This window comes from Sodiomyces alkalinus (genome assembly GCF_003711515.1).
Source record: "Sodiomyces alkalinus F11 unplaced genomic scaffold SODALscaffold_1, whole genome shotgun sequence".
Lineage (NCBI taxonomy): Eukaryota > Fungi > Ascomycota > Sordariomycetes > Glomerellales > Plectosphaerellaceae > Sodiomyces > Sodiomyces alkalinus.
Window position 1 is genome coordinate 1,160,799 of NW_021167079.1, and position 22,072 is coordinate 1,182,870.

Consider the following 22,072-nt stretch of genomic DNA (forward strand, 5'->3'; position numbering starts at 1 on the left):
TTGAAGGAGTCGCCCGACTCTTGGCCAGCTGAGAGTCGCCACGTCGTCCGGGTTGTCGACAGATCAGTTGACGAGATGGATGAAGCTGACAGACGTCTCGCGGAGCTGGGCTGCAGACCTGTACGTGCTCTCCCCCCTTATGCGTGGGGATCTCATGTCTCACACCGTGAACCTGTCGAAGGACATAGGGGAGAAGTCTGATCATCCCCGCCTAGGTCTTTAAGCGAGAGTTCAACTACTGGTCCTGCTTCAGCTTCGCCCTGAGCATTTCCGGCCTCTATGCTACTGTCATGGTCACCTTCAGCTATCCCCTATTAGCGGGCGGCGCTGCCTCGGTCGTCTGGTGCTGGCTCATAGGGGGGATCGGCACCCTGACACTGGCCCTGTCGATTGCCGAGATCTCGTCGGCATATCCAACGTCTGGTATGCTGCGTCCGGCCTCTTATTCACTACTAGACTCCACGTCGCGGATCACTTCTACGTCATGCAGGCAGGGTACTGACTCCGGCCCATTCTAGGTGGCATGTATTTCACCATAAAGTACCTTTGCCCTCCGGACTATGTTCCGGTCGTGGCTTGGATTTCTGGTACGTTGCGATTCCGTGCGAGGCTGCCTGGCAATCAAAAAAAAGAAGAAGAAGAGCAAATCTCAGTCACTGCCCCTGTTCAGGGAATGCAGGGCCGCATTCCAACCCGATTCTTCATCTGGGTCGCAACGGCCCGATTCCGTTCAAGTGGAGGCGTTCCTCTGACGGCATTTGTTTGATTGATAGGATGGCTCAACCTCATCGGCACTGTCACTGGAACAGCATCGGCGGAGTACGGATCAGCTCAGATGCTCCTCTCCTCCATCTCCATTGCCACTGGATTCCAGTACCGGCCCACCCAGGTTCAAACCATCGGCGTAATGGCGGTATTGTGTGTTGCCCATGGACTGGCCAACAGCATGTCCACGCGGTGGCTGAATAAGATTTCCGGCACGTACGCCATTGTGCACATATCCATTCTACTGGGGGCTGCGCTGGCACTGCTGGCCGTGGACCGGAACAAGCACACTCCAGAATATGTCTTCACCCACCTTGAGCCGCAGTCTGGCTGGTCACCCCCTGGATTCAGTTTCTGGTTTGGGTGCTTGAGTGTTTCCTGGATCATTGCAAACTGCGATGGAGTCGGACAGTGAGTTCCCTTGCCCCTTCTCCATGGACAGAGAGACGTCATCATACTGACAAGAACTCGCAGCATTGCTGAGGAGACCAAAAACCCGTCCAAAGTCGTCCCATTCGCCATTACATCGTCTGCTGTCTTCACATATGTTGTGGGTTTCTTGTACAACATTGTCCTGGTTTTCTGCATGGGCGACCCCCGCGAGCTTTTGGACTCACCAACCGGCATGCCCGTAAGTGCCGAGCCCGCTGGCTTCCTCCTTGCTTGCCCCTCCTCCCGAGTATCATCCCTTTGATCAACCCTCTTCTGTGCTGGATTGTACATTCTGACTTTGCCCGGCTGACCCTGTCAAAGGTCACGCAAATCTTTTACAACGTCATGGGTCCGGCTCCGGCAGTTCTGCTCTCCATGGCAGGTTTCATAGTCATGAACATTGTATGCATCCCCTCCATGCATGCGGGCTCTCGCACCGTCTGGGCTTTTGCCCGCGATGAGTTACTTCCGCTTTCCCGTGTCTGGTTCCGCATGAACTCCCGCACGGGCACTCCAGTCCCGGCAGTTTGGTTGTATGTTGCCCTCTGCATCACTGTCAACCTCATCGGTCTTGGATCCGACATTCTCATGGCGGCCATCTTCAACGTCTGTGTGGTTGCTCTCAACTGGAGCTACTGCATCCCCATCCTGTGTAAGCTGATCTACCCTACACGTTTCGAGAAGGGATCTTGGAGTCTAGGCCCGTTCGGCGTTGTTATCAACATATACTCGATCATTTGGAACGCTTTTTTGTCGGTTATCTTCATGCTGCCTACCGTCCGCCCCGTCACCACGGACAACATGAACTACGCCTCGGTTGTATTGGTCGTCACCCTTCTTTTCTCCGTCCTGTATTGGTACCTACAAGGAAAGCAGTATTACACCGGTCCCCGTACGTACGCCAGGGTGTCGGATGGGGATGTCCTGGGCGTCGACGAAGTGGTCCCTAGCCATGACCTGGAGAAAGCCGGGCACGAGGACCTGCCGGCGAAGCAGGGCGTTCAGATCGACGTGGAGGAAGTCGAGGCCAATAATTCAGAAACGAGCTCGACGGTGGCCATCGTCGACATGAAAGCACACTCCTATCTGCGCGGCCCAGAAGAGGTCAAGGAGTCGAACGATTCGCAGGAAAGCCTGCCTACCGGCCCGACGGCCACACCTCACCGATAGAACGGCGAGGCATATATCAAAGTAACGTCTTTGTTGAGTCTGGGCATTGGGAAACGCGAGTGACTAGAGGTGAAGGGCCTCGGGTCTCAGCTAGCACCATGGCATTATTCATACAGCATGGCATAGAAAACGACGCCATGGACATGGCACATCTTTCACAATATTATGACTTTGCTTCTTCCTCATTTCTTTCTACGGTTCTCTCCTTGTTTCCTTCTCTTCTCGGTTCCTGTTCAGCAACTTATTTTATTGCAGTTTGTTTTTCGGGTTGGGATATTGGGCTTCGGCAACTTCACTTTCGACTATCAGGGGGGGGGGAGTGTATGGGTGAAGAAGGGCAATAAAAGGAAAATATTGCTTCGACGCAACCGCACCACGGAATGGCATATCACTCTGTCCTGTCTGATAGATGGTCGACCAAGTCGACCGAAGTAACCCTAATAGGCCATTGCTACACTGGCATATTTGCAAAACTTCGTCATGTTGAAAGTCTTTTGTTGCAGTCATTCATCATTCATTCATGAGGTCCTATCTCATTTCATCGTCACACAGAAGTGGGACGTCCACGAGGAAACGGACAGAAAGAACAGCAAGAGAACGAGAGAACGAACATCTCACACCCTCTTCACTCCTCCTCGCCGTGCTCATATAGGCCTAGAAAGCCAGCGCTCACCAAACTCTCAGGACCGGGGCGATCGGACGCACCAGTCCAGTACATCAAGCCGCCCAGACCGCGGTCCCTGACATAGCGGGCCTTCTGCCGCACGCTGGCCGGGCTGTCGAAGCTGACGAACCCCTTCTCGGGGTCACTACACCAAGCGGCAGCGGCGTGGTGGTCGACCTGCGCGTTGGAGACCCACTCGTCGGGGAAATCGCAGTAGTCCATCTCGCCTGCGCCTTCGAAGGGGTGGCCCGGCCCGGCGGCGCCGGGGAAATAGCGCGCATAGGCGGGGATGCCGAGCAGGATCTTGTTCGGGGGAAAGCCGTTGGACAGGCAGTAGTCTACGCCCGAGTTGCAGTCCGCTCGGCAGGTGGCGGGGTAGTCGGATCCGTCGTCGCCGCCGGGGGGGAACAATTGGGCTTGGTGGCCGGCCACGTCGGTCCAGGGGCCGGTCAGGTCGTAGGCCATCAGGTTGAGGTAGTCCAGATAGGCTGCGGCTTGGGCGAGGTTGATGTTGCGGAGGACCCAGGCGCCGGGGGGGAGGGCGGTGGTGATGAGGTATTGCGGGCCTGGGAGTTGGGTGCGCAGGGTGTAGAGGAGGTGAAGGAAGTCGTGGCCTTCGGTTGGGTCTTTTGGATGTTCCCAGTCGACTGTTTTTCCACCCCCCCCGGCCCCCACCGGTCTCGCGTTAGCCGAGGATTAACGTCGAGGAGGAGAGAAGGGATGGAGGGTTGCTAGGCTCGTTGCTCCCCGAAAAGAGGAAAGGATATGGAGGGGAGGGGGCCTTAACTGTCTATGCCATCCATTTCATGTTCATCGACGAAAGCACGGCAGGCGCGGGCGAAGGTCTCGCGGGCTTCCGGGTCGGCGGCCAGGGCGGGAAATTCGGCGCTGGCACTTGCACCCCCGACGGAGAGGAGGGTGCGAAGATGAGGATGGGTATGCTTGAGCTTGGCGAGGGCAGCGAGACAGCCTTCTTCGCCGTCGACTTCGATGGAGTTGTCGGCCCAGTCATCTAGGGGCTAGAGAGTGAAGAGAAAGGTTTGGTAGTCAGACATTTATGTCGCGACGGCACTTTGACGAATTTCCTCGAGGCTGATGATGCAGCAGGAATGCATACCCTGAGAGTGCCGTCTTCATTCACACTGGTCGATGTTAGACAAGGAAAGCATGGAATGGGGGTTGACGGGGAGGGGAGAGAAATGAAGAGGGGCGACGCGACACTCACCCGACGAAAGCATAGAGAACGTGGCTCGCTTGGCTAAGGTTGAGATCAGAGGGGGCGAAGCCTTTGTAGACACGCCATTGCGGGTAGTACACTGCGTTGGCAAAGCCCGACATGGCAGAAGTCGAAAGGCTCGAGAAAACGCGGGTTAAGAATGATTACGAGTTTGAGTATGGAGGAGTGGGAAATGGATGGACATTGTGACCGCAGTCGCTTGCAGAGCTTTATTACGACACAGCCTCTCGACTTCACTTCAGGGCAACGGGTAGGGCTACTGGTGGCAAGAAGGGGCAGTGGATGGGCGGACGCGGAGAACAAGGACCCCCTCTCTGAACGACAGCTCACTGGCTCTAGATGAGGAGAGAGTGTCTCGGCAGCCACGCAAGCAGCTCATGCCGGGCTAGATCTATTGGATGCAGAAAGGGCTAAAAAAATATCCCTCTAAAGCCGAGTTTCATTGCGTTTGATAGCGGCAGAGTTCTTGCATCTCATATAGTCAGGCTCAATGTGTCTGTTTGCCATGAGAACTTGGAATGCCGGGTGAAAGATCTTCGGCCGATACACGCTCCGTGCGGGATGGAATGGGGGCGAAAGTGACGCCAAATGGGGATATGCATCCAAATGTCTGTCGGCTCGTCGGGTATTTGTGTTCTGTATAATAGAGACGGAGACGCTATTCAGTTCCAGCTTCTAGCTTCAACAGAAGAAGATGGACGGTGAGGTACTACAAGACGAGGAGCGAGGAGGCTTTTACAAAGTCGTTTTGAAGAAACAGAAGCGAATCCATAATTCATATCATTTGTATTAGTACCTACTGCTTTTCTTCGACGAAGTTCCAGCATAATTACATCTGAGTAATCCCGGTCAGGTCAGGACAGAGGCTGCAAATTACCGTTAGTAGCGAAAAGTACCGACGCGTTCTGCAAGATATGATTACGTAAAGTGCTTCGGTCATTATGTCAGGCCCCTGTATATGCCCCACGGGTTAGTCACGCGCCGCTCATTAATAACCTTGCTCCTTTTCTTCGTCCCGCAAAAACAATGCGGCATGTCAGACACGACTCGACATAACGGATACGACAAGGCTTGCACCGAACGTGTCCCACGCACGCCGAGTACCGAATACGCGCGATCGGAGATGGATCCAAGGGTCAGCAATAAGCATATTCCCGGCATGGCGGGGATACGAGGATAATAATCTCGCTGCGCAGCTGTAGTCCAACATGGCTCGTCGTTGTCGGTAAGCCATAAGCCATAAGATGCAGCGTTCCGTCTCAACGTTCACTCACGCAGGGCGAGGGAGGTAAGGGATCAAACGCAGCCTGGCCAGATAAGGAGCTTGGACCGCAGCATCGCGAGAGAGAGAGAGAGAGAGAGAGAGAGAGAGAGAGAGAGAGAGAGAGAGAGAGAGAAAATTGTCGCATCTGAAAGGCGACATTCACAGGCAAACTTGTTTGGCCCAGCTGCACGAAGTAGCTCGAGCCAACGCCGCAGTTCCTGTTCCAGATCCCATCTCTCAGCTCCCAGCTCCCACACCTTCTCCCACCGGAGATGACATTAGCTCGCAAAAACTCACCGAATCGATGCATTGGGCTTGGGAGGACCAACACCACCAGCACGCTCCGCCGGCCATGCCCGTTCGTCGTACACATCACCTTATTGCTTACCCTCCCTTGCTGTCCCTCCGGCCGGGCCTTTTCCCCCATTCCTGCGTCGCCCGATGTGTACTCCGGTTCCCAACGAGACGAGCCGCATGTTCTCTCAATGGAATCGTCGCCGTCATCGTAGCCTCCGTCCCCCGTTTTGCCTGGCCACGCTACGCCAAGCTGATTCGAACTATTCCGACCGCCCGGGTCCTTTCCCCCCACCGGCTGTTGATGTTCCCTTTGACCTTTTCCCAGGGGTGAAGCCCCCAACCTATTGTTGCCCAGGCAAACATGTGCTTAAGATCGCTGATCGAGTCCCCATTAGGTGCTGTATGGGCATTTTGCATTTATTTGCCTCGTATCCCTACCGTTCGCCAAGGTCATCTCCTCGGGCGCAGTTGCTGGAGGCGCTTTTCTTGTAACCATACACCATCATTATTCGCTTCCGATCCAATACATGGACCGGCAGTGTCAGTGTCACGTCGTCTACTGCTTTCCCAGGGACTCGGCTAGCCAGCCCGTGCATCTGCTCGTGATGGGATCCCCACGCGGGGAGTCAAATTCCCGGTATTATTAGTACGAGACGAGCCCCTTAGTTGGTGTTTCCAAGACGACTCTCTCCTCTCGACTGCCTTGGTGATATCTGCTCTCGCCATATATCACACATTTGCATCAGCCCTTCTTGCTTTTAGCTTTGCTTATCCGTCACATTTTAGTCTGGCCGCCCTCGTTCAGCCCGGTGTGCGTGTGCTGTGCCATCTTCAGCTCAACTAGCTGCCATTCGTTTATTACTCCCCGTGCAACTTGAAACCTAACCCGCTTCACGTCATGCGTCCCTCTAGTTTCTCGCGCCTGGCAGCAGCTACTGCCGTGGTGGCCGTGGCCGTGGCAGACTCCCTACATCAGCGAAACGTCGAGTACGTGTGACTTCTCCAACATATGTGCTCTAAGCTTTGTCATCCGCCTGCCTAACCTTCCCAGCAGCTCGTCATCAGTCGAAGGACTCAACTGCAACGCCCCCCGGAACGCTCCCCCTCTCGGTCAAGTCATCACCACCTGCCGTAGCCCAGGCCAGGTAGCGCTGACCTACGACGACGGGCCTTACATCCACACCTCCTCCCTCCTCGACCACCTCGACGACCTCAACGTGACGGCAACCTTCTTCCTCGTCGGCTCCAACTGGGGCCGCCAGATGGACGAGGACGAGTGGGCCTCGATCGTCCGCCGCATGCACGCCGCCGGCCACCAGCTCGCCTCGCACACCTGGGACCACGAGGACCTGAACCTCCTGGACAGGGCCGGCCGGGCACAGCAGATGCGCCGCAACGGCGACGTCTTCCGCAACATCCTCGGCTTCGCCCCGCGCTACATGCGGCCCCCGTTCTTGTCGTGCGGCGAGTCCTGCGTGGCCGACCTGTCCGACATGGGCTACTACGTCGTCGACACCGACCTCGACACCAACGACTGGCAGCACAATACCCCCGAGACCGTCCACATCAGCGAGCGCATCTTCGACGACCTCCTCGGCTGGGAGCCGAGGGGGGTTAGCCGCATCGTGCTCGCCCACGACACCCAGAGCACCACTGTGCATAGACTCACGAGCCATATGATCTCGACGCTGCGAGGCAGGGGCTTCGAGGCTGTGACGGTGGGCGAGTGTCTTGGTGATCCAAAGAACAACTGGTACTGGTACTAGGGGCCTTTTCCAATTTTTCTTTTTCTTTTTTTCTTCTTCTTCCTTCTTCTTCCCCACCTCACTTTTTTCATCGTCTCGTCCTGTTCGGCTTCTTTTGACTTCCACTTCACTTTTGACACTGCACTTGGGAAAACGTCTTGATGAAGATACGACACGATGACTCTTCGCATAATGGCAGCCTCGATCATCTAGGACCGATCCAATACAAGAAGGAGAAAATATATCGGGGGCCCCGTCAGACCGACTGCTTACTGGATATTAGATATATCACTTCTGTTTCTAGGACCACTGCAAGCGTCCCATAGCAATGCTTGGGTTTCCCCCCGCATCCTTTTTAATAAAATAACGTCCTCGCCGTCTTTGGTTCCCTTTCAGCCGCGTTTGCCGAGTTATGCAGTGTTCAGTCTTCAGGCATTCTCGTGTCGGACCTTGCCCCCTTTCTCCCCTCCCTCTCGACCTTCTTTTTCCTCTCTCTCTCGAACTTCTTTCTCCTCTCTTTCTCGGCGCTCTTGCTCCCTCTGCGCGGCCCGCCAGTACAGCGGACCCTCGCCCCCTTCGTAGTAGAAGTCCTTAAAAAGAGGTCCCTGGACCGGAATCCTCTTACGATCTGTTCTCCTTTCGGGTTCCCGGAGCCGTGAGAAATTTTCGTCCTCAACCTCCGTGGTTGTTGGGTTGGAATCCGGGCCGCCTGTGTTGTTGAGGACGGGCCAGGTGTGCGGAGAGCGATAAACACCCGAGCCTGAGCCACTGCCCGAGGCCGATGCCGATGCCGGTGCAGAGCTGGACTGTCTCGGTGCCGGGAGGGTGCTACTCGGCTGTGTTTTGCCGTATAGGCGGGACTTGGCCACCTTTGTTGCACGGTACATTTGTTGTATGACGCGCGGAGACGCCCCCTGGTTGTCAAGGCTTGTTATGAAGATCGAAGAATGAAATGTAATGTGTTGGGGTTTCGGAAATTGTAGCCGTGGATAGGCAGCTCCAGCTTCAGCTTCTTTGCAAAAGTGGTGCAGTGTGGCAATGTTGGTGATTGTGAGTTCACCAGGACTGGGGAAATCGGTTCAGTTGAAAAGACGGGAAATCATGGCCAGCATGTGTGGACGAAGGGGGCAGGCAGGTTTCTTTAACAACAGACAGACAGCTCGGTGGCTACTTCCTCTCAGCTAAAGAATTTATGTCTGACCCGATATGATTCCCGGGCAGGAACCAAGAACACATGCAGTCACAAACAAGTCACAGTGACCTGATTGTCCTCATATCTCCGTACCTTAGGTTCTGGTTCTAGGTACTACGGACCAGATGCTCAGCCTGTTACACACCATAATAACAGCCTCTTACATATTCCTATGCTGAGGGTCGATAACATTGAGATATATCCACACCTCACTGAGTAGCTTCTTTTGGTGAACGTGGCAAACCTTAAGGACCAACCCATACCCATGCATTGGGGGGGAAACATATCAAAACAAGGGGTAGAAAAGACACGACGCCCCGCAAACCCAAAATCATGCCCTGTCCTTACCCTTGGATAAGCCCGAGTATCGTACAAAAAGATGGTCTAAGAAATGCGAGTGCCGGATTCCATTAGGCCTCGCCGCTGCAAAGGTATCAATGGCCTCCTGAACTTCGAACCCGCACCGCTCCACTAGATAGCACACGAGGAAGTATCCGGTCCGGTTGAAACCATAATGGCAGTGAACGCCGATAACCTCTTTCTTCTCATCGTCTACCGCATCATCCTCTTCGTTTTCGCTCACACCCTCGTCCAGTGACGGGGACTTTTGCTTCTCGCTGCGAATCCGGTCGACGACCTGTATGAACGAGTCGACTTCGCCATCCCTCGGAGGGATCTTCGACACCGTAGCAAACTTGTGGTAGGAAACGCCGCCCTTCTCCATCGTAAGGGGATCGTACACCGGTTGGTCATGGCTGATATCGATGACCGTCCTGATAATTTCACCCCATTTCTTGACGAAGACGGCAGGGCTGTGCACGTCGTCAGCCTCACGGAGGGTCTTCATGGCTCGGAAGACCGGTGCGCCTGGTCGGCCAATGGGGGCCGAGACGGGCGCTACTTTTCTCCATTTCTCGAAATTTTTGACGTCCCATTTCCCCTCCCGAGAGAGGTACTGTAGCTGCCAGCCTAGAGAGAGGCGGCCCGAGACATGGTTCTGTAAAAAGTCCGATATCAGACCACTGAGGATGCGCACCGTGGCCGGCATATAGAGCAGAGCATGGTTAGCGGGGGACGGCATGACGACGGCCTTGAACGTCCCGGCCGGATGACGAGGTTGTGGCGGCACGCTTGTCGGGGTCTCCTGCGGGGTAGAAGGGTCGTCTTGGCTGTCACCTCGGTTCGCAATGCTCCGGTCCCTCGTGAAGTCCTCCTGGGCAATATCCTCAATCCGCTGTGGGAGATGTTCCGAAAGCGTGGTCGAGGTGTTGACCGGCGCTGCGGAGTCCGGTATGCCCTCACTCTCGTCGCCAGGTTCCGCTGGAGGCGGCGACCGCTTGGTAATAGACTGTTCGATCCTTTTGACCTCGTTGGGGGATGTGACATGGTCGTCCTCGCCTGCAACCAGAAATACCGGAACGTTGAGACCAGCCCACACATCTTCCCCAGACATGCCACCCTTGGCGATGCCGTCCTCAAAGGTCGGCAACGTGCCCCATGCCACACGACGCCAGACAGGGGTGCGACTCTGAGTGTTGAAACGATCCTGCATCTTGCGCAGTTGCAGACTGCCTCCTTTCCCAACAAAACGAGTCACGCTCGCGCTGTAGGGACCACCTCGACGATCCCACGCCCGCCAGAGGTCAAATAGCCATCCCGGAGTCCAAAGAAGTCTCCTGAAGAGCGTGACCTTCTCTTCCGGTAATGGGCCTGGAGGACAGATACCAACTAGGCCGACGACATGCTCAGAAAGGGACGTCCTCTCTGGGGTAGCGTGGCTTGCGAGACGCGCACAGAAAGCACTGCCGAGGCTGTGGCCGATAAGGACGACGGTCCCCTCAACATCCTTCCGTCGATACTCCTCGATGATGACTTCGAGCAGTTCGACCAGGGCCTCAAAAGAGTATGCCTCCCAGCCCGCGGGGTCAAACTTGGACCGACCGCAGCCTGGCAGATCGATGGCAAGGCAAGAGGACAGATGGACAAGGCTGGTGAGAAGAGGGTAAAACTGGGCGACCGACCCTCCCAAACCGTGGACGAAGACGAGAAGCGGTAGAGATGGGTGCGGGAGTTGCTCAGCCTGCCGATGTCGTCGATAGAAGACGCGGACTCCAGGATAAGTGAAGCGAGACGTGCGATATGACTTGACCTCGGAGTGCTCTCGCAGCAGCTTGGGGTCTGTGGCATCCGAATCGTGGGGAGCCCAGGACGGGCCATCGATCCATCCTGCGACCTCCTCTGGACTACCGGAACTGGCCGGCTGGGTCATCTTCGAAGCGATAGCCGGGAGGAAAGCAAAATGTAGGGAATTTGATGGCCCGTAAATCGATATTGATCCAATTCAATTGGAGGATGGTCTCGGGAGTCCGCAAATTACCGACAAAAAAAGCTGAATGATGGTGAAAAATGAGTCGGAGATATAGAATGCACTCATTTGAGACCGTAATAGCAGCATCAATCAGGCTCACTGACTGCTCTTTTGTCTTCACATCTCACAAAAGAGCAACCGATGGAGAGGTATAACAGTCTTCCAACTCTGAGTCAAAGTTTAGAAAGAGAAGAATCGCTTAAGAGGGGGTGGCAGTGGTGGTGGTTTCGCTTGTGATACGGATGCCTGCCGCGGATCGCTCCCACGTATTCCGACTGGGCCTCTCTTCAATTCGTTTTGTTCTGTTGCGCCCGGGCATGCGCCCAGGCTCCTGACTCGAGTCAAGACAGGTCAACTTGGAAATTCGTACTTGGAGTGTTCCAATTGACCTGTGGGGGATCTGATATCAAGGGATATTGGAAGAACGTGGTTGACAGCGTTGGTTTTAATGGTGAGATTGGGTGAATCAAGAAACGTTTGTTGTCCATTCGCTCCCTGAACTTTCTCAAACCATGATCCAGATCAAGGGAGATAGATGACTCAGCCTTGGCATTAATTCTCCTTGACCAACCACCTTGCATAATTACCCCACTTGCGGTCTTCTACATCCTCCAATTGGACAGATGTCTCGGTGAATATTTAGCCAATGTACACTAAAGGCTACCACACCGATCCTAGATATTCACCGAAATGACGTTCGGTATGCTATTACCATATTTTCGTACTTCGGACAGTCGTTGATTACTGTAGCACGGATATGCTTGCCGCGAAAATTGCAGTCATCATCGAACAAATAGCTTGATCATACGCAGAGCTGTCACTCCTCGACAGCTCCCTTCCCTTCCACCCACCCGACAGGTATCAATGCTGCGGCTACATCCCCAACACCTCTTTCCGTAGCCAGTAGGTTAAACTGCGCCGCCGCATTCCGCGTGTCCAAGATTTCCACCCGTAGCCCAAGCTCGCCAATATGCCGTCTCGTCTCCGGACTCAGAGGGCGAATCGTAGGACCCGTACCAACCACTAGTAGATCTGCCAGAGAGATTTCCTTTTCGTTAGCTAACTGTCTCCGTGCACCTTCCCGTCTCTCTTACGGGAGGGAAACGTAGAAAACGCACCAGGTTTCGGCCACATCAGTCCCAGAACCGAAAACGCCTCTGGAGGAATATCCAACTGCCCGCGCTCGTTGTATAAGCGTAACCTCTTGCTCTTATCGGATGCGTCCGAGTCCGCTTTGGCAAGCCATGGCCGCCATGCGAAAGCCTCGCCGCCCACGAGTAAGGCGCCGTCACCGCCGAGAATCGACAACCCGCTGTTTAATAGGAAACCTCCAGGTACGGTAGCTTCAATGTTGGTCGAGGGGACAGGCGTCGCGCCGAGGACGTCGAGCTCTGCGATGTCGGCGGGGCCTCTCACATCCGACTCCGAGGGAGTTTCTTGCTTCCTTCGTCGCCAGACAGGAGAAGAATGGAAACTCCGTTGAGCCGGTAATGACTGGACAAATACTGTGCGGGCTGCTTGCGGCTGGATCTTGCCAAGCGGACGGATATATGATGTGGACGTGGGTAGAGGAGTTCGTGGTAGGCGAAGGACGCGCAAGGCGCGGATAGAGCTGGAAGAGTGCATGGCCCGCCGGACCGTTGTGGTGTTACCGATGATGACCGATGGAAGGTCCAATTGCTCATTATTCTCCTAAAGCCTGGACAATCAGATTCGTGGTTTTCGTAAATCGAGGTTGGAAGACAAATCTAGCTCCGTTGGGTGACAAAATAGAGTGTACGAAGTAGGTATTGGAGGCTTGTGTTGTTGGACGTCATGCTTACCCACTCTTCACACAAGGTACCTGGCTAGAAAAGAAAAAAGCCCCATTCTTACTGTAATTCCCAACAGCGCCCAAAAAAAGCCAATACGCGGCAGAATCAGAGCTTCATCACCACGAACCCAAAATTCCAACACGCATGGGATAAAACTACGGATGGAGGGAGGGATAAAGGGTCGACGGCAAAGTTGAAAATCGAAACCATAGTCACACAATACATGAACGCAGATCATAGCACATCGAGTCTTAGACGGAAACCCCGCAATTCATTCCGGTATCAAAGCCTGCCCCCAGATGGCAGGAGACCGCCCGTACCTTTTTTGTTGGTTGGTATGCGCGTCCTTCGCAGCACATGCAGTCCCATTTTTTGCCCTATTGAACACCGAAGCGCAATGAACCAACCCCCCGAGCCATCCTATTGCCGGGCGTGTTGTGTTGTGTGTGTTGTGTGTGAGATGATTTTGATTGACCGAAAATTGACGTGACGAGAGAATATGGAAGAACGTGACAAAGTAGTATTGTGTGTTTATTTCTTCTTCTCGCTCTGGCCAGCTTCCTTGAGCACCTTCTTCACAATCTTCTGCTCCTCGATCAGGAAGGCCCGGACAACCCGGTCCCGAACGCAGTTGCCGCACCTCGAACCGCCGTACGCACGCTGGACGGTCTTCTTGGGCTTGGAGATCTGGGAGTACTCGCGGGGGCGGAGGGCAGGGATCTGTCAAGAGAAATGGTCAGCACCGATCCGTTCTCGATGTGAATGCGTCGTGGACCGCCGGAAAAGAAAAAGAAAAATCGTCCTCTTTCGTTGCGCTTCGGGGATTTCGAGTTGTTTCTGCAACGAGTGCGAATCATTGTGACACCGGAGACATCCTCTCAACCCGGCTTCGCGTTGCAAGGCAAAGTTGTCGCAGCCGCCCCGTAGTCGACATCCTCATGAGCCAACCCATCGACCAGACCCGGTGATCTGTCGCAACAAATCCGAACCCCTCCTTCGCATCGGCAGACTTCATGTCGGAATCAGATTAGAACTTACGCCAGGCAGCTTGGTGCCGCAGTCACCGCACTTGGGGGCAGTGCCAGGCTTCTTGATGTGAAGGATACGGTGGGCGCCGCCGGGGGTCTTGATGATGCGGGTGCGGTTTGAGGTGGTGTTGTAGCTGCCAGGAAAAAAACCCGTTAGTCGGTTCTGTCTTTTTCGAGCAGCGCATTGGCGAGAAGATGATAACTTCGTCAGCAAAGAGAACGGGAGAGAAACTCACCCGTTACGACGGCGATAGGTAACGCGCTGGCCCGCCATTTTGCTGGTGTTTGTCGACGTCGTCGTGAGGGTTGCTGAAGTGTTCGTTCCGGGGCGACGACAACAATTTTGAAAATTAGGTGTGGGTGGTGGAAAAGGTCGCTTGACTACAAATGGTGGGTCCAATGGGAGTGAAAGCTGTGGGACGATGTCTGGGGCTTGGTTGGTTGAGGATGTGGCGTTTCAGTCCCGGTACTTGTGGCGGTGCGCATCTACCTTAGGTATTGACTTCGAGCCAGAGAGGGGTCGCTGACATGCAACTGAACACATGCTTCCAACTCCAGGTCCGGATTGAATAATACGGGCATCCTAAGCCCATAATAAAGTGGTAACGTGCTTCCAGAGAAGCAAAGCTCAACATAACGCTAGTGCAAACTCCTAAGCATTTTATTAAAGACATTCCACTTGTCAGTGCCGAGGATAAACCATCGCAACTCAATTCCTCTGATGGTCACCATGAGCCTCATTGAAAAAAAAAAAAACCCTCCCCCTGAAAAATTTAGACTGAATATGAGCTTGCTCCATGCCATGCTGAACCTTTTAATACCAGAACCCTGAACGCCGCCCTCGCTGCCGGAACAATCAAGCACTGTATCATGATGAACTGTCTATCGTCATCCAATCGGGATGGTCCTTCGACCTCCATAGCTTGATTCCCTGAGGCTCCTCTTTTCGGCGCTGGGCGGCGTGCTCCAGAATTTGCCTTGTCTTCGCATCCTTCTTCATCTCTGTAAACTCCTGCACTTCCTTGTAGCTGTTGTTAACAGAGTCGGAGAACGAGTGAAAGAGGGCTTCGGCTACGAGATGCACAGTCAGCAGGAGGCAGGCGGTGGGAGAAATTTCGGTCGGTACGTACGAGATGGCTGCTTCTCCGTCAACGGTTGAAGCATACGGGGAATGGTTGTCCTCAAGTCGCGCAGCTTTAGATTGATTAGCATAAGGGCCCCGCGGAAAAAGGAGGTCCAGGACATACCTTGATGTGTAACAACTTGAGATGCTCCATTGCATCACGGAGACGCTCCTCATCCCAGCTGCCCTGGTTAGTTGAGGCGGCTGCCGCTCCGTTGCTGTTCGCAGGGGTAGTGTTGCTGGCCATGGTGCTGTTGCTCGGCGATAAGCGGGGTGAGCCAGTTGTGGCTGTCGTCGCGGACTCGTTTGCTTATTATCAAATCATAACCGGGAATGGGTGGCAGGCTTGGAGTTGCCGACCAGATCGTAGCCCCAAAATTTGATAGGGAAATCGTGTAATTGACGAGTGGTCATCAACCTCGGTATTGTTTCGAGGGAGCGAGAAGGACAATGACGCCCAACTGAGGTGGAGATACTGGAGATAAGGACGATGGTCATTAAACCTTCTTGGTCTTATCCGTCCAAAGCAGATTATCACGTGCAATTTATCATCACGTGAGAAGTCTACCAGTACCTTACCAGGTACCGTTATCTTAGCTGGGACATACATACCTAGGTGCCCAGGTAGCTACATATTCTGCAAAGGCCTTCCATTCCTCAGTTCCATACACAGAAATCATAAACAGTTGATTCTCTGTTTGCCCTGGTCTTCTTTATCACTTTCTGAATCCCACGCGGCGAAAATTATCACCGAGCTTTACCAGCTACCCTCATTCATACGACGTAAATCGGACCAGACACTACGGAGTACCTGCCTTGGACGGAGATCTTCAAACTCCCGAGGGGCCCGAGGGTACGTGCACTAAGCCAAGCTTTTAGCGTAAGCACCAAGAACCATCAGTAGGAATCACTGATAACCTTGTTTAGACCGTGCGGATTGGAATTCTCTGACTCCAACCTCTTTCCATTCTACCCACTGTCCTCAACCTGCGCATCAGTACCACTGTTGTACAGCATCACCAAGGTAGGCGCGCAAACCTTCCGTAGCTGTCCGATTCTGGCCCTAACTTTCCCTTTTTTTCGACATTTTTAGCAGCAAAACACCTTATTCAGCTACCGCGCACAAAAGCGCACACGCGACATCCATCGTACCACCCCTCTTTCCCCAAAGTCACCCCGACAATACCGCCAAGCTGGATTCCTCAGTAGCAATGCCGAACTCCCCCCCTCCTGCGCTGCTTCCGCCGCCGGAGGGTATATTCCGTAACTTTGAGGATCTCCTCAGTTCGGTCCAGCGCGTCGCGAAGGACCAGGGCTACGGAGTCGTCAAGCTGCGTGCCTCCAACTACCGCGACGGCAAGCCCACCCGCTACGACCTCGTCTGCGACCGCGGGGGCGTCAAGTACTCGAGCACGGCGAAGAAGCGAAACCCGTCGACGCGCAAGGTCGACTGCCCCTGGCGTGCCAAGGCCGTCTGCGAAGTCCAGCTGGGCAACCAGTGGCGCTTCGCCGTCCAAGAGTCACGCCACAACCACGAGCCCCGGATCGCGACCGCGCCGCCGGGGCAGGAGAACACGCCGCTCGCGCAGAGCATGCGCAGCTTCACCAACAAAATCGATCGCCTCTCCCACGACATGGCGCAGGGGTTCATCCGCATCGAACAGGCCCTCGACAACCTCAACAAGCGGCTCGAGAACCTGGAGAACCGCACGGGTGGGTACGAGCCCCGATTCCAGAACATGGAGTCGCGCCTTCAGGGCGTCGAGGCCCGTGGCAGCGGCATGGAACTTCCCATGGACGACGTCGACGCGCGGCTTCTGCAGAGCGGTGTGATGTAGGATGATGGCCACGGCGGAAATCTCGATGTCGAAAATCTCGATGACGAACAATGCAAGGCCCAATGACGCCGTCGGTCGTGAGGATATCACCGACAAGGACGTAGCTGCTGTTTGTCAACTCGAGACCAAACGAGGTTAATGCGACCGGCAGAGGAATGCGGCATGATTCGGGAACATGCCTACCCGATGACAAAGGGGAAATGGCAGGCTGGAGGGCTTCGGCCTGGGCTGCCTGTTTGTGGGGACACTTTGAGGTTGTGTTTGAGGTTATATTCGGCAGGGCGGAGGGTTTTGTGTGTTTTACTCCGATTCTCGCTGGTATCTTTTGGCTCACAATGATTCCCATTGGCGTCACACACTTGAGCAGGGTTCGGAACGGCGTTTAGGTATGGTATTTTTGCTTCGTCCTTTACTTTCTCTCCCTCCTTCCTTCGCGGCCAGCCACTATTCTCCAGAGACTCGGGAACACATTTGTATGTAAGGTATAATCCGCTCAGAACGGATTCTCTTCTCCTCTCTCCACTTGGGTATTTGGATTGATTTCGGGGTTTTTAAGGGAGGTGCAATGATGTTGTAGATGGTCAGGTCTGTAAGGAGGGTTACTTTCGCCTTTCTTTCCGAGAGGCGACACACACATCATCGCAGATTACATCCACTCTGGAGCTTTAGATGAAGGCCAAATCCATCAACTACGCGTACGAAGTACTTCGCTGTGAGCCATGATCTGAGTTGTCTTCTGGCCTTGGATTCACGCCGGCTCGACTTATGGTGGTTTCCGACGCGCTGTGACGCGTGCCCCGCTTCCGCCTCTCCGTAACGGGGTTTCCGCTCCGAATGGATCGTCGTCGCCAGCCGAGGACTTACACGACACAGTACTCGTAATGACCCTTCGCACGTCCGTAGTCGCAAACTGTGATTCCAAAGCAAGAAATCCACTGATATCCATATCGATCGAAGCATTATTAGATCTTAGGCGGAGTATCATCGGTAGACCAAACTGCTACGTAATTACCCCATGACGGTTTTGGTTTGGCGTGTCTTGACAGCACCACATTGTACACTACAGCTGAGAAAAAAAGAAAAGACAAAAAAAGGGCGATGCCATTCGGCTGGGCCGCTCGAATGTATTGCAAAAGCATTTATGATTTTCTTCCGCCCTTGGTATGTGAAAGGAGGAAAAAGAAGGAAACGCCAAACCTCCCTTCCAGGACGAGGTGATGGTGCCATCTACATCGTATTGAAAAAAGAAAATGTGTTTGGTTCCTTGTGTTAATAAACACAAGCGACTAGCAAATAGAGAAACGGTCTCTTAATGTACGAAGTATGGACTGCAGGCTCTTTTGCGTCCCTGTTTCAGCGGATTGCGCCTTCGTTGACGGTAGCCTTCCCCGGGAGACAAATCTGCAGGGGTCCAGACAGCGAGTAGGAACCACAAAGAAATTGTCCCGTTTACGCTCGAGCCGGAACAAAAGAAGAAAAAGGAGCCCCTTGAATCGTTGCAGGTGTCGTGAGCTGATTACCACAACCCAAAAAAAAAAGAAAAAACTGAAGTTGGTTGCAGTAACACCATGAGATTCCTCGACACCATATGGACCGTGTGGCTGTAAGTATGGTGTAGTATCAGATCTTAAAATAGATGTAATTCCCTAGCCAGATAATATGTCGTGTTCCTCATGCACCTCAATCGCCCAGAGTCAACGTGTTGATATATAACGTATTTGAGATCATCACCACACCCACTCCGCTCCCGTGCCCGTAGTCATACTCCTCATTTCCACTCTCTCCTTCCCCAGCTTCACCGCGCCCCTGGAAGCCCGTTCCGCAAAAATAGGTCTCAACTCCTCGACGACATCCTCGTCGAAAACCGTGCGACTACTCCCTGCGCTCCCCTCGCCCGCCTTGCTTCTTGTACCAGCAGAAGATGTGGGCGAAGAAATGGTCGCGGAAACCAAGCTGAACGACATTCTGCTCTCTCTTGGTTCGTGAGCGCCGCGGTGCGGACTTTGCCACGGACTTTGCCCGGGACGGCTTGACGGTGTTGTAGTGGGTGACGATGGTGGCGACGCGTCCTGAGCCTGGGTTGTGTGGAGGGATGATCTCCTTTGCGGGGTGACGCTTGGGGAGGCTAGGGTTCGAGTGGTTGAGGCTGGGGTGGATACCCTTGTGAGGACGGGACTTCGCATGGCCTTCATCCTGGGACTGGAAAGTCTCTTCAGTATCTCGAATGGTTCGTAGTATTGCGATCCCCTCCGTGGATTTTCGCGATGATATCAAGTGGCGGTGTGAGAGACGCCCGTAACTAAGGTACCAAGGGGGAAGACTCGAACGAAAGACCTTCGAGCGTCTTGATTTGAATTGGTTTTTGGCAGCAAGAATTAAGACCGTAGACAATGAATTGCGAAAAGAAGGCACATGCCTAGATGTTACAGTCCAGGGAGATGCCGTTTATTAGCGTCTGGGGTCGAAATCGGTGACATTTTGAGTCACAACAGGGGTGCCATTACCTGACTCATCCCCATGTCGGCCTGTTGATCAGATCAACCACCACCACCACCACCAAAAGAAAAGGAAAAGACACAAAAAAAAAGGTGGGCTTATTCGTCTGCATGGTATTACCCCCGGATCCAACAGATGTTTTCGTGTCAAAGCGGTCCGTGATGTGAGATTATTCAATGTAAAGTCATCCTGTAAAAGCAAAGCAACAGACCCCATATGCCATTCCCGACCAGAAAGCTACAACCGATATGGTATGCATGACCTATGACCATCGAACAAGGGAATGCTACAAGTACATACAGTTAGGGTTCGTGTAAGGGTATATGAAACGTTTGAGGTGCCGCTCGCGTTGGTGATCCCACGTCGCACCCCAATCACCACTCTCCGTTCCCGTACCACCGCTGTCCGTTGAGCATACGCTGTTGCTCCATCCAGTGATCCGGACCTTCCACCGACCCCGCAACTTGGGCAGCAAGATCTTCTTTCAGCAGACGATCAGCGCCCAGATGCTTTGCTCTGTCGGCCTTGGCCTTGAGCTCTTTCGTGATGGCACCCACGTCAACGTCCAGCCACTCGTGCAGGAAATTGCCGATGTCCGTGTTCTCCATGTTGCCGCGGATCTTGTCGACGCCTCGTCCGCCCGAGCTGTAAATGTTCACATCCACCGCTGAATGTCCGTGCGTGCTCCAGCCCACATGCGCCCGAAGGCTGATCATGGCCGCGAAAATGTAGGTTCCGTCCAAGGGCGCCTCGGCGAGTGCTTCGAGTTCCTCGTCCAGGGCGTCCGTGATTCCGAGACCTGCTATCACCAGGTTCTTGTTAATCCACTTCTTGAGGTCTTTCTTGCTTTCGGACGGCGCTTCGACCACGTGCTTCGCCAGTCTCAAGGCCAAGTATTCGGCTGAGGAATTAGCTTGGGCAAGTGCCTTGGGAAACCAGTCATACACCGGCCATTGGCCAGGCTCCTCTGATATCACCACCACAAGTGTCAGTCGTAGTCAGTAGAGGGGGGTGTTATGGGGGACGCAAAACTCACGAAGCGCCGTGGAAAGACCACCCGTCTCGTGGTCGCTGGTGGCCACCAGGATGGTCTCGGTGTCGCTCTTTTCGATGAATTCCAGCACAATCTCGAAGGCGTTGTCATATTCCAGTACCTCATGTACCTGAGCCGCCGGGTCGTTGATGTGGCCCGCATGATCGATCCTACTGCCCTCAATCATGAGGAAGAATCCTTGGTCACTATCCTCCGTCGCTTTCTCCAGGGCACGCAGAGCTGTCCTGGTCATCTCGGTCAGGCTCGGGTAAATGTGGTTCATGTGGCGGCGGTCAATCTCAAAGGGAACGTTATAATGGGCGAAGAGGCCGAGGAAGGGCATATTGACGTTTTCGCCTCCGTCCAGATCATCGAAACCCGCCCTGTCGCTGGCATAGGTCCAGTTGAACTGGCTCTGCGCGATGCTGACAACGTCCGTGTCGTCCAGGCGGCAGCTGTCGTCGGTGCCGTTGGGTAGAAAATGGCAGCGGCCACCTCCAAGCATAAGGTCCACGACCCGGCCGAGGGGCCCGTCACCGACCTCCTGCAGAGCAATATCGTCGTTCATGGACCGAGTCAGAACATGACTGGCGAAGCATGCCGGGGTGGCATCAGTGATATCGGTGGTGACGACGAGGCCCGTCTTGTACCCAGCCCTCTTGGCGGCCTCGAGAACGGTGCCGCAGGGCTCGTAGTCCGGCGTGACAGAAATCGCACTATTGTAGCTCTTCTTTCCGCACGAGAAGGCCGTGGCCCCCGCAGCGCTATCGGTGACGAGGGAGTTGGAGGACCGAGTGCGGCTGGTGCCCCAGAAGTTCTGGTCCAGCGTGAGCGTATCGTTGTGTGGGAGGTCGTGGATATGCTGGCGGAAACTCCGTGTCAACGAGAGCGAGGCGGGGCCCATTCCATCGGAGACCATGAAAATGAGATTTCGCTTCTCGGGAGCAGAGGGCTCATGGCGCGTTTGACGGCTATGCTGGCTCCAGACGGCGAGAACGATGACACCCGCAGTGGCCAGGAGTGCCCAGATAAACAGGAGGGTTTCGCGCAGTCGGAAGGGGCCTGGAGGAGGAGATGGATCGGGGTCGTAGCCTGTCTCGTCGTCCCCGTCTACAGCGTTGCTCGGGCGGCGGCGGGGCTCCTCGGACAGGAGAGGTGTCCGATCGGAAGGGGAAGGTGACTGGGGGGGGGGAAATCGCTGGTTAGCTCTGAGGGTGTGGCAAAACGTAGGATTTAGCATCGGAGGTTACCATGATGATAGAATTCCCCCTCCCATGTACCGATGCGTGAAAGTGTCCAAGTACCGATGTGTGTGCCAAGAGCGAAAAGAATAAAGGTCGCGATGGTCACAGAAGGGGAACTGGTTGAAATGAGAGCGGATAGGAGAGAGGAGAGAGGATAGAGGCTGAGAAGAAAAGACAGAGAAGAGAAGAAGTAACGCGGACGCGATCAGGACGAGGTGCCTCGTAGCTGGCTGCTACCTGCAGTTGCCTCGTACGCCAATTGTCTTATTAAGATATTCCCTTGTGATCCATGCGCTGAAACTTTGAGGAGACGGCTGTACAGTGTACACGCACGGAAAACAACAGGGGGCAGGTAACGTCGT

General features: G+C 54.3%; 10 protein-coding genes across 10 annotated transcripts; 3 read left to right on the forward strand and 7 right to left on the reverse strand.

Moving 5' to 3' along the window:
- Positions 1–517: 517 nt before the first annotated feature.
- Positions 518–2,714, forward strand: SODALDRAFT_326217 (hypothetical protein). Its single transcript, XM_028610115.1, has 3 exons — positions 518–1,176; positions 1,240–1,396; positions 1,519–2,714. The coding sequence occupies exons 1-3, from the start codon at positions 836–838 to the stop codon at positions 2,365–2,367; spliced, it is 1,347 nt and encodes a 448-aa protein (XP_028469858.1). The 5' UTR covers positions 518–835; the 3' UTR covers positions 2,368–2,714.
- Positions 2,548–4,369, reverse strand: SODALDRAFT_347143 (chitinase 18-2; the record flags this gene model as incomplete). The annotated part of the gene is made up of 4 exons (XM_028613288.1): positions 2,548–3,678; positions 3,819–4,050; positions 4,149–4,173; positions 4,257–4,369. 4 exons carry the CDS (start codon positions 4,367–4,369, stop codon positions 2,993–2,995), a joined length of 1,056 nt encoding a protein of 351 aa, XP_028469859.1. The 3' UTR covers positions 2,548–2,992.
- A 2,271-nt stretch (positions 4,370–6,640) lies between these two features.
- On the forward strand, positions 6,641–7,799 carry SODALDRAFT_6068 (chitin deacetylase). The gene is made up of 2 exons (XM_028615531.1): positions 6,641–6,816; positions 6,881–7,799. Exons 1-2 carry the CDS (start codon positions 6,728–6,730, stop codon positions 7,593–7,595), a joined length of 804 nt encoding a protein of 267 aa, XP_028469860.1. The 5' UTR covers positions 6,641–6,727; the 3' UTR covers positions 7,596–7,799.
- Positions 7,800–9,097: 1,298 nt separating this feature from the next.
- Positions 9,098–11,035, reverse strand: SODALDRAFT_268589 (dual specificity phosphatase; the record flags this gene model as incomplete). Its single annotated transcript, XM_028607614.1, has 1 exon — positions 9,098–11,035. One exon carries the CDS (start codon positions 11,033–11,035, stop codon positions 9,098–9,100), a length of 1,938 nt encoding a protein of 645 aa, XP_028469861.1.
- Positions 11,036–11,833: 798 nt separating this feature from the next.
- On the reverse strand, positions 11,834–12,902 carry SODALDRAFT_6128 (hypothetical protein). Its single transcript, XM_028615536.1, has 2 exons — positions 12,253–12,902; positions 11,834–12,166 (listed from the first exon to the last, which is right to left on the reverse strand). Exons 1-2 carry the CDS (start codon positions 12,758–12,760, stop codon positions 11,952–11,954), a joined length of 723 nt encoding a protein of 240 aa, XP_028469862.1. The 5' UTR covers positions 12,761–12,902; the 3' UTR covers positions 11,834–11,951.
- Positions 12,903–13,264: 362 nt separating this feature from the next.
- SODALDRAFT_326223 (60S ribosomal protein L34) lies at positions 13,265–14,283 on the reverse strand. Its single transcript, XM_028610116.1, has 3 exons — positions 14,213–14,283; positions 13,987–14,110; positions 13,265–13,668 (listed from the first exon to the last, which is right to left on the reverse strand). The coding sequence occupies exons 1-3, from the start codon at positions 14,248–14,250 to the stop codon at positions 13,480–13,482; spliced, it is 351 nt and encodes a 116-aa protein (XP_028469863.1). The 5' UTR covers positions 14,251–14,283; the 3' UTR covers positions 13,265–13,479.
- A 561-nt stretch (positions 14,284–14,844) lies between these two features.
- Positions 14,845–15,346, reverse strand: SODALDRAFT_318822 (hypothetical protein; the record flags this gene model as incomplete). Its single annotated transcript, XM_028609409.1, has 3 exons — positions 14,845–15,047; positions 15,107–15,170; positions 15,224–15,346. 3 exons carry the CDS (start codon positions 15,344–15,346, stop codon positions 14,845–14,847), a joined length of 390 nt encoding a protein of 129 aa, XP_028469864.1.
- An 86-nt stretch (positions 15,347–15,432) lies between these two features.
- SODALDRAFT_354177 (hypothetical protein) lies at positions 15,433–17,076 on the forward strand (the record flags this gene model as incomplete). The annotated part of the gene is made up of 6 exons (XM_028613694.1): positions 15,433–15,465; positions 15,566–15,654; positions 15,864–15,952; positions 16,027–16,107; positions 16,213–16,933; positions 16,995–17,076. 6 exons carry the CDS (start codon positions 15,433–15,435, stop codon positions 17,074–17,076), a joined length of 1,095 nt encoding a protein of 364 aa, XP_028469865.1.
- A 1,511-nt stretch (positions 17,077–18,587) lies between these two features.
- SODALDRAFT_6208 (hypothetical protein) lies at positions 18,588–19,299 on the reverse strand. Its single transcript, XM_028615540.1, has one exon. It carries the CDS (start codon positions 19,127–19,129, stop codon positions 18,665–18,667), a length of 465 nt encoding a protein of 154 aa, XP_028469866.1. The 5' UTR covers positions 19,130–19,299; the 3' UTR covers positions 18,588–18,664.
- Positions 19,300–19,754: 455 nt separating this feature from the next.
- Positions 19,755–21,817, reverse strand: SODALDRAFT_6215 (repressible alkaline phosphatase). The gene is made up of 3 exons (XM_028615542.1): positions 21,717–21,817; positions 20,470–21,646; positions 19,755–20,400 (listed from the first exon to the last, which is right to left on the reverse strand). Exons 1-3 carry the CDS (start codon positions 21,717–21,719, stop codon positions 19,808–19,810), a joined length of 1,773 nt encoding a protein of 590 aa, XP_028469867.1. The 5' UTR covers positions 21,720–21,817; the 3' UTR covers positions 19,755–19,807.
- Between the last annotated feature and the right edge of the window lie 255 nt (positions 21,818–22,072).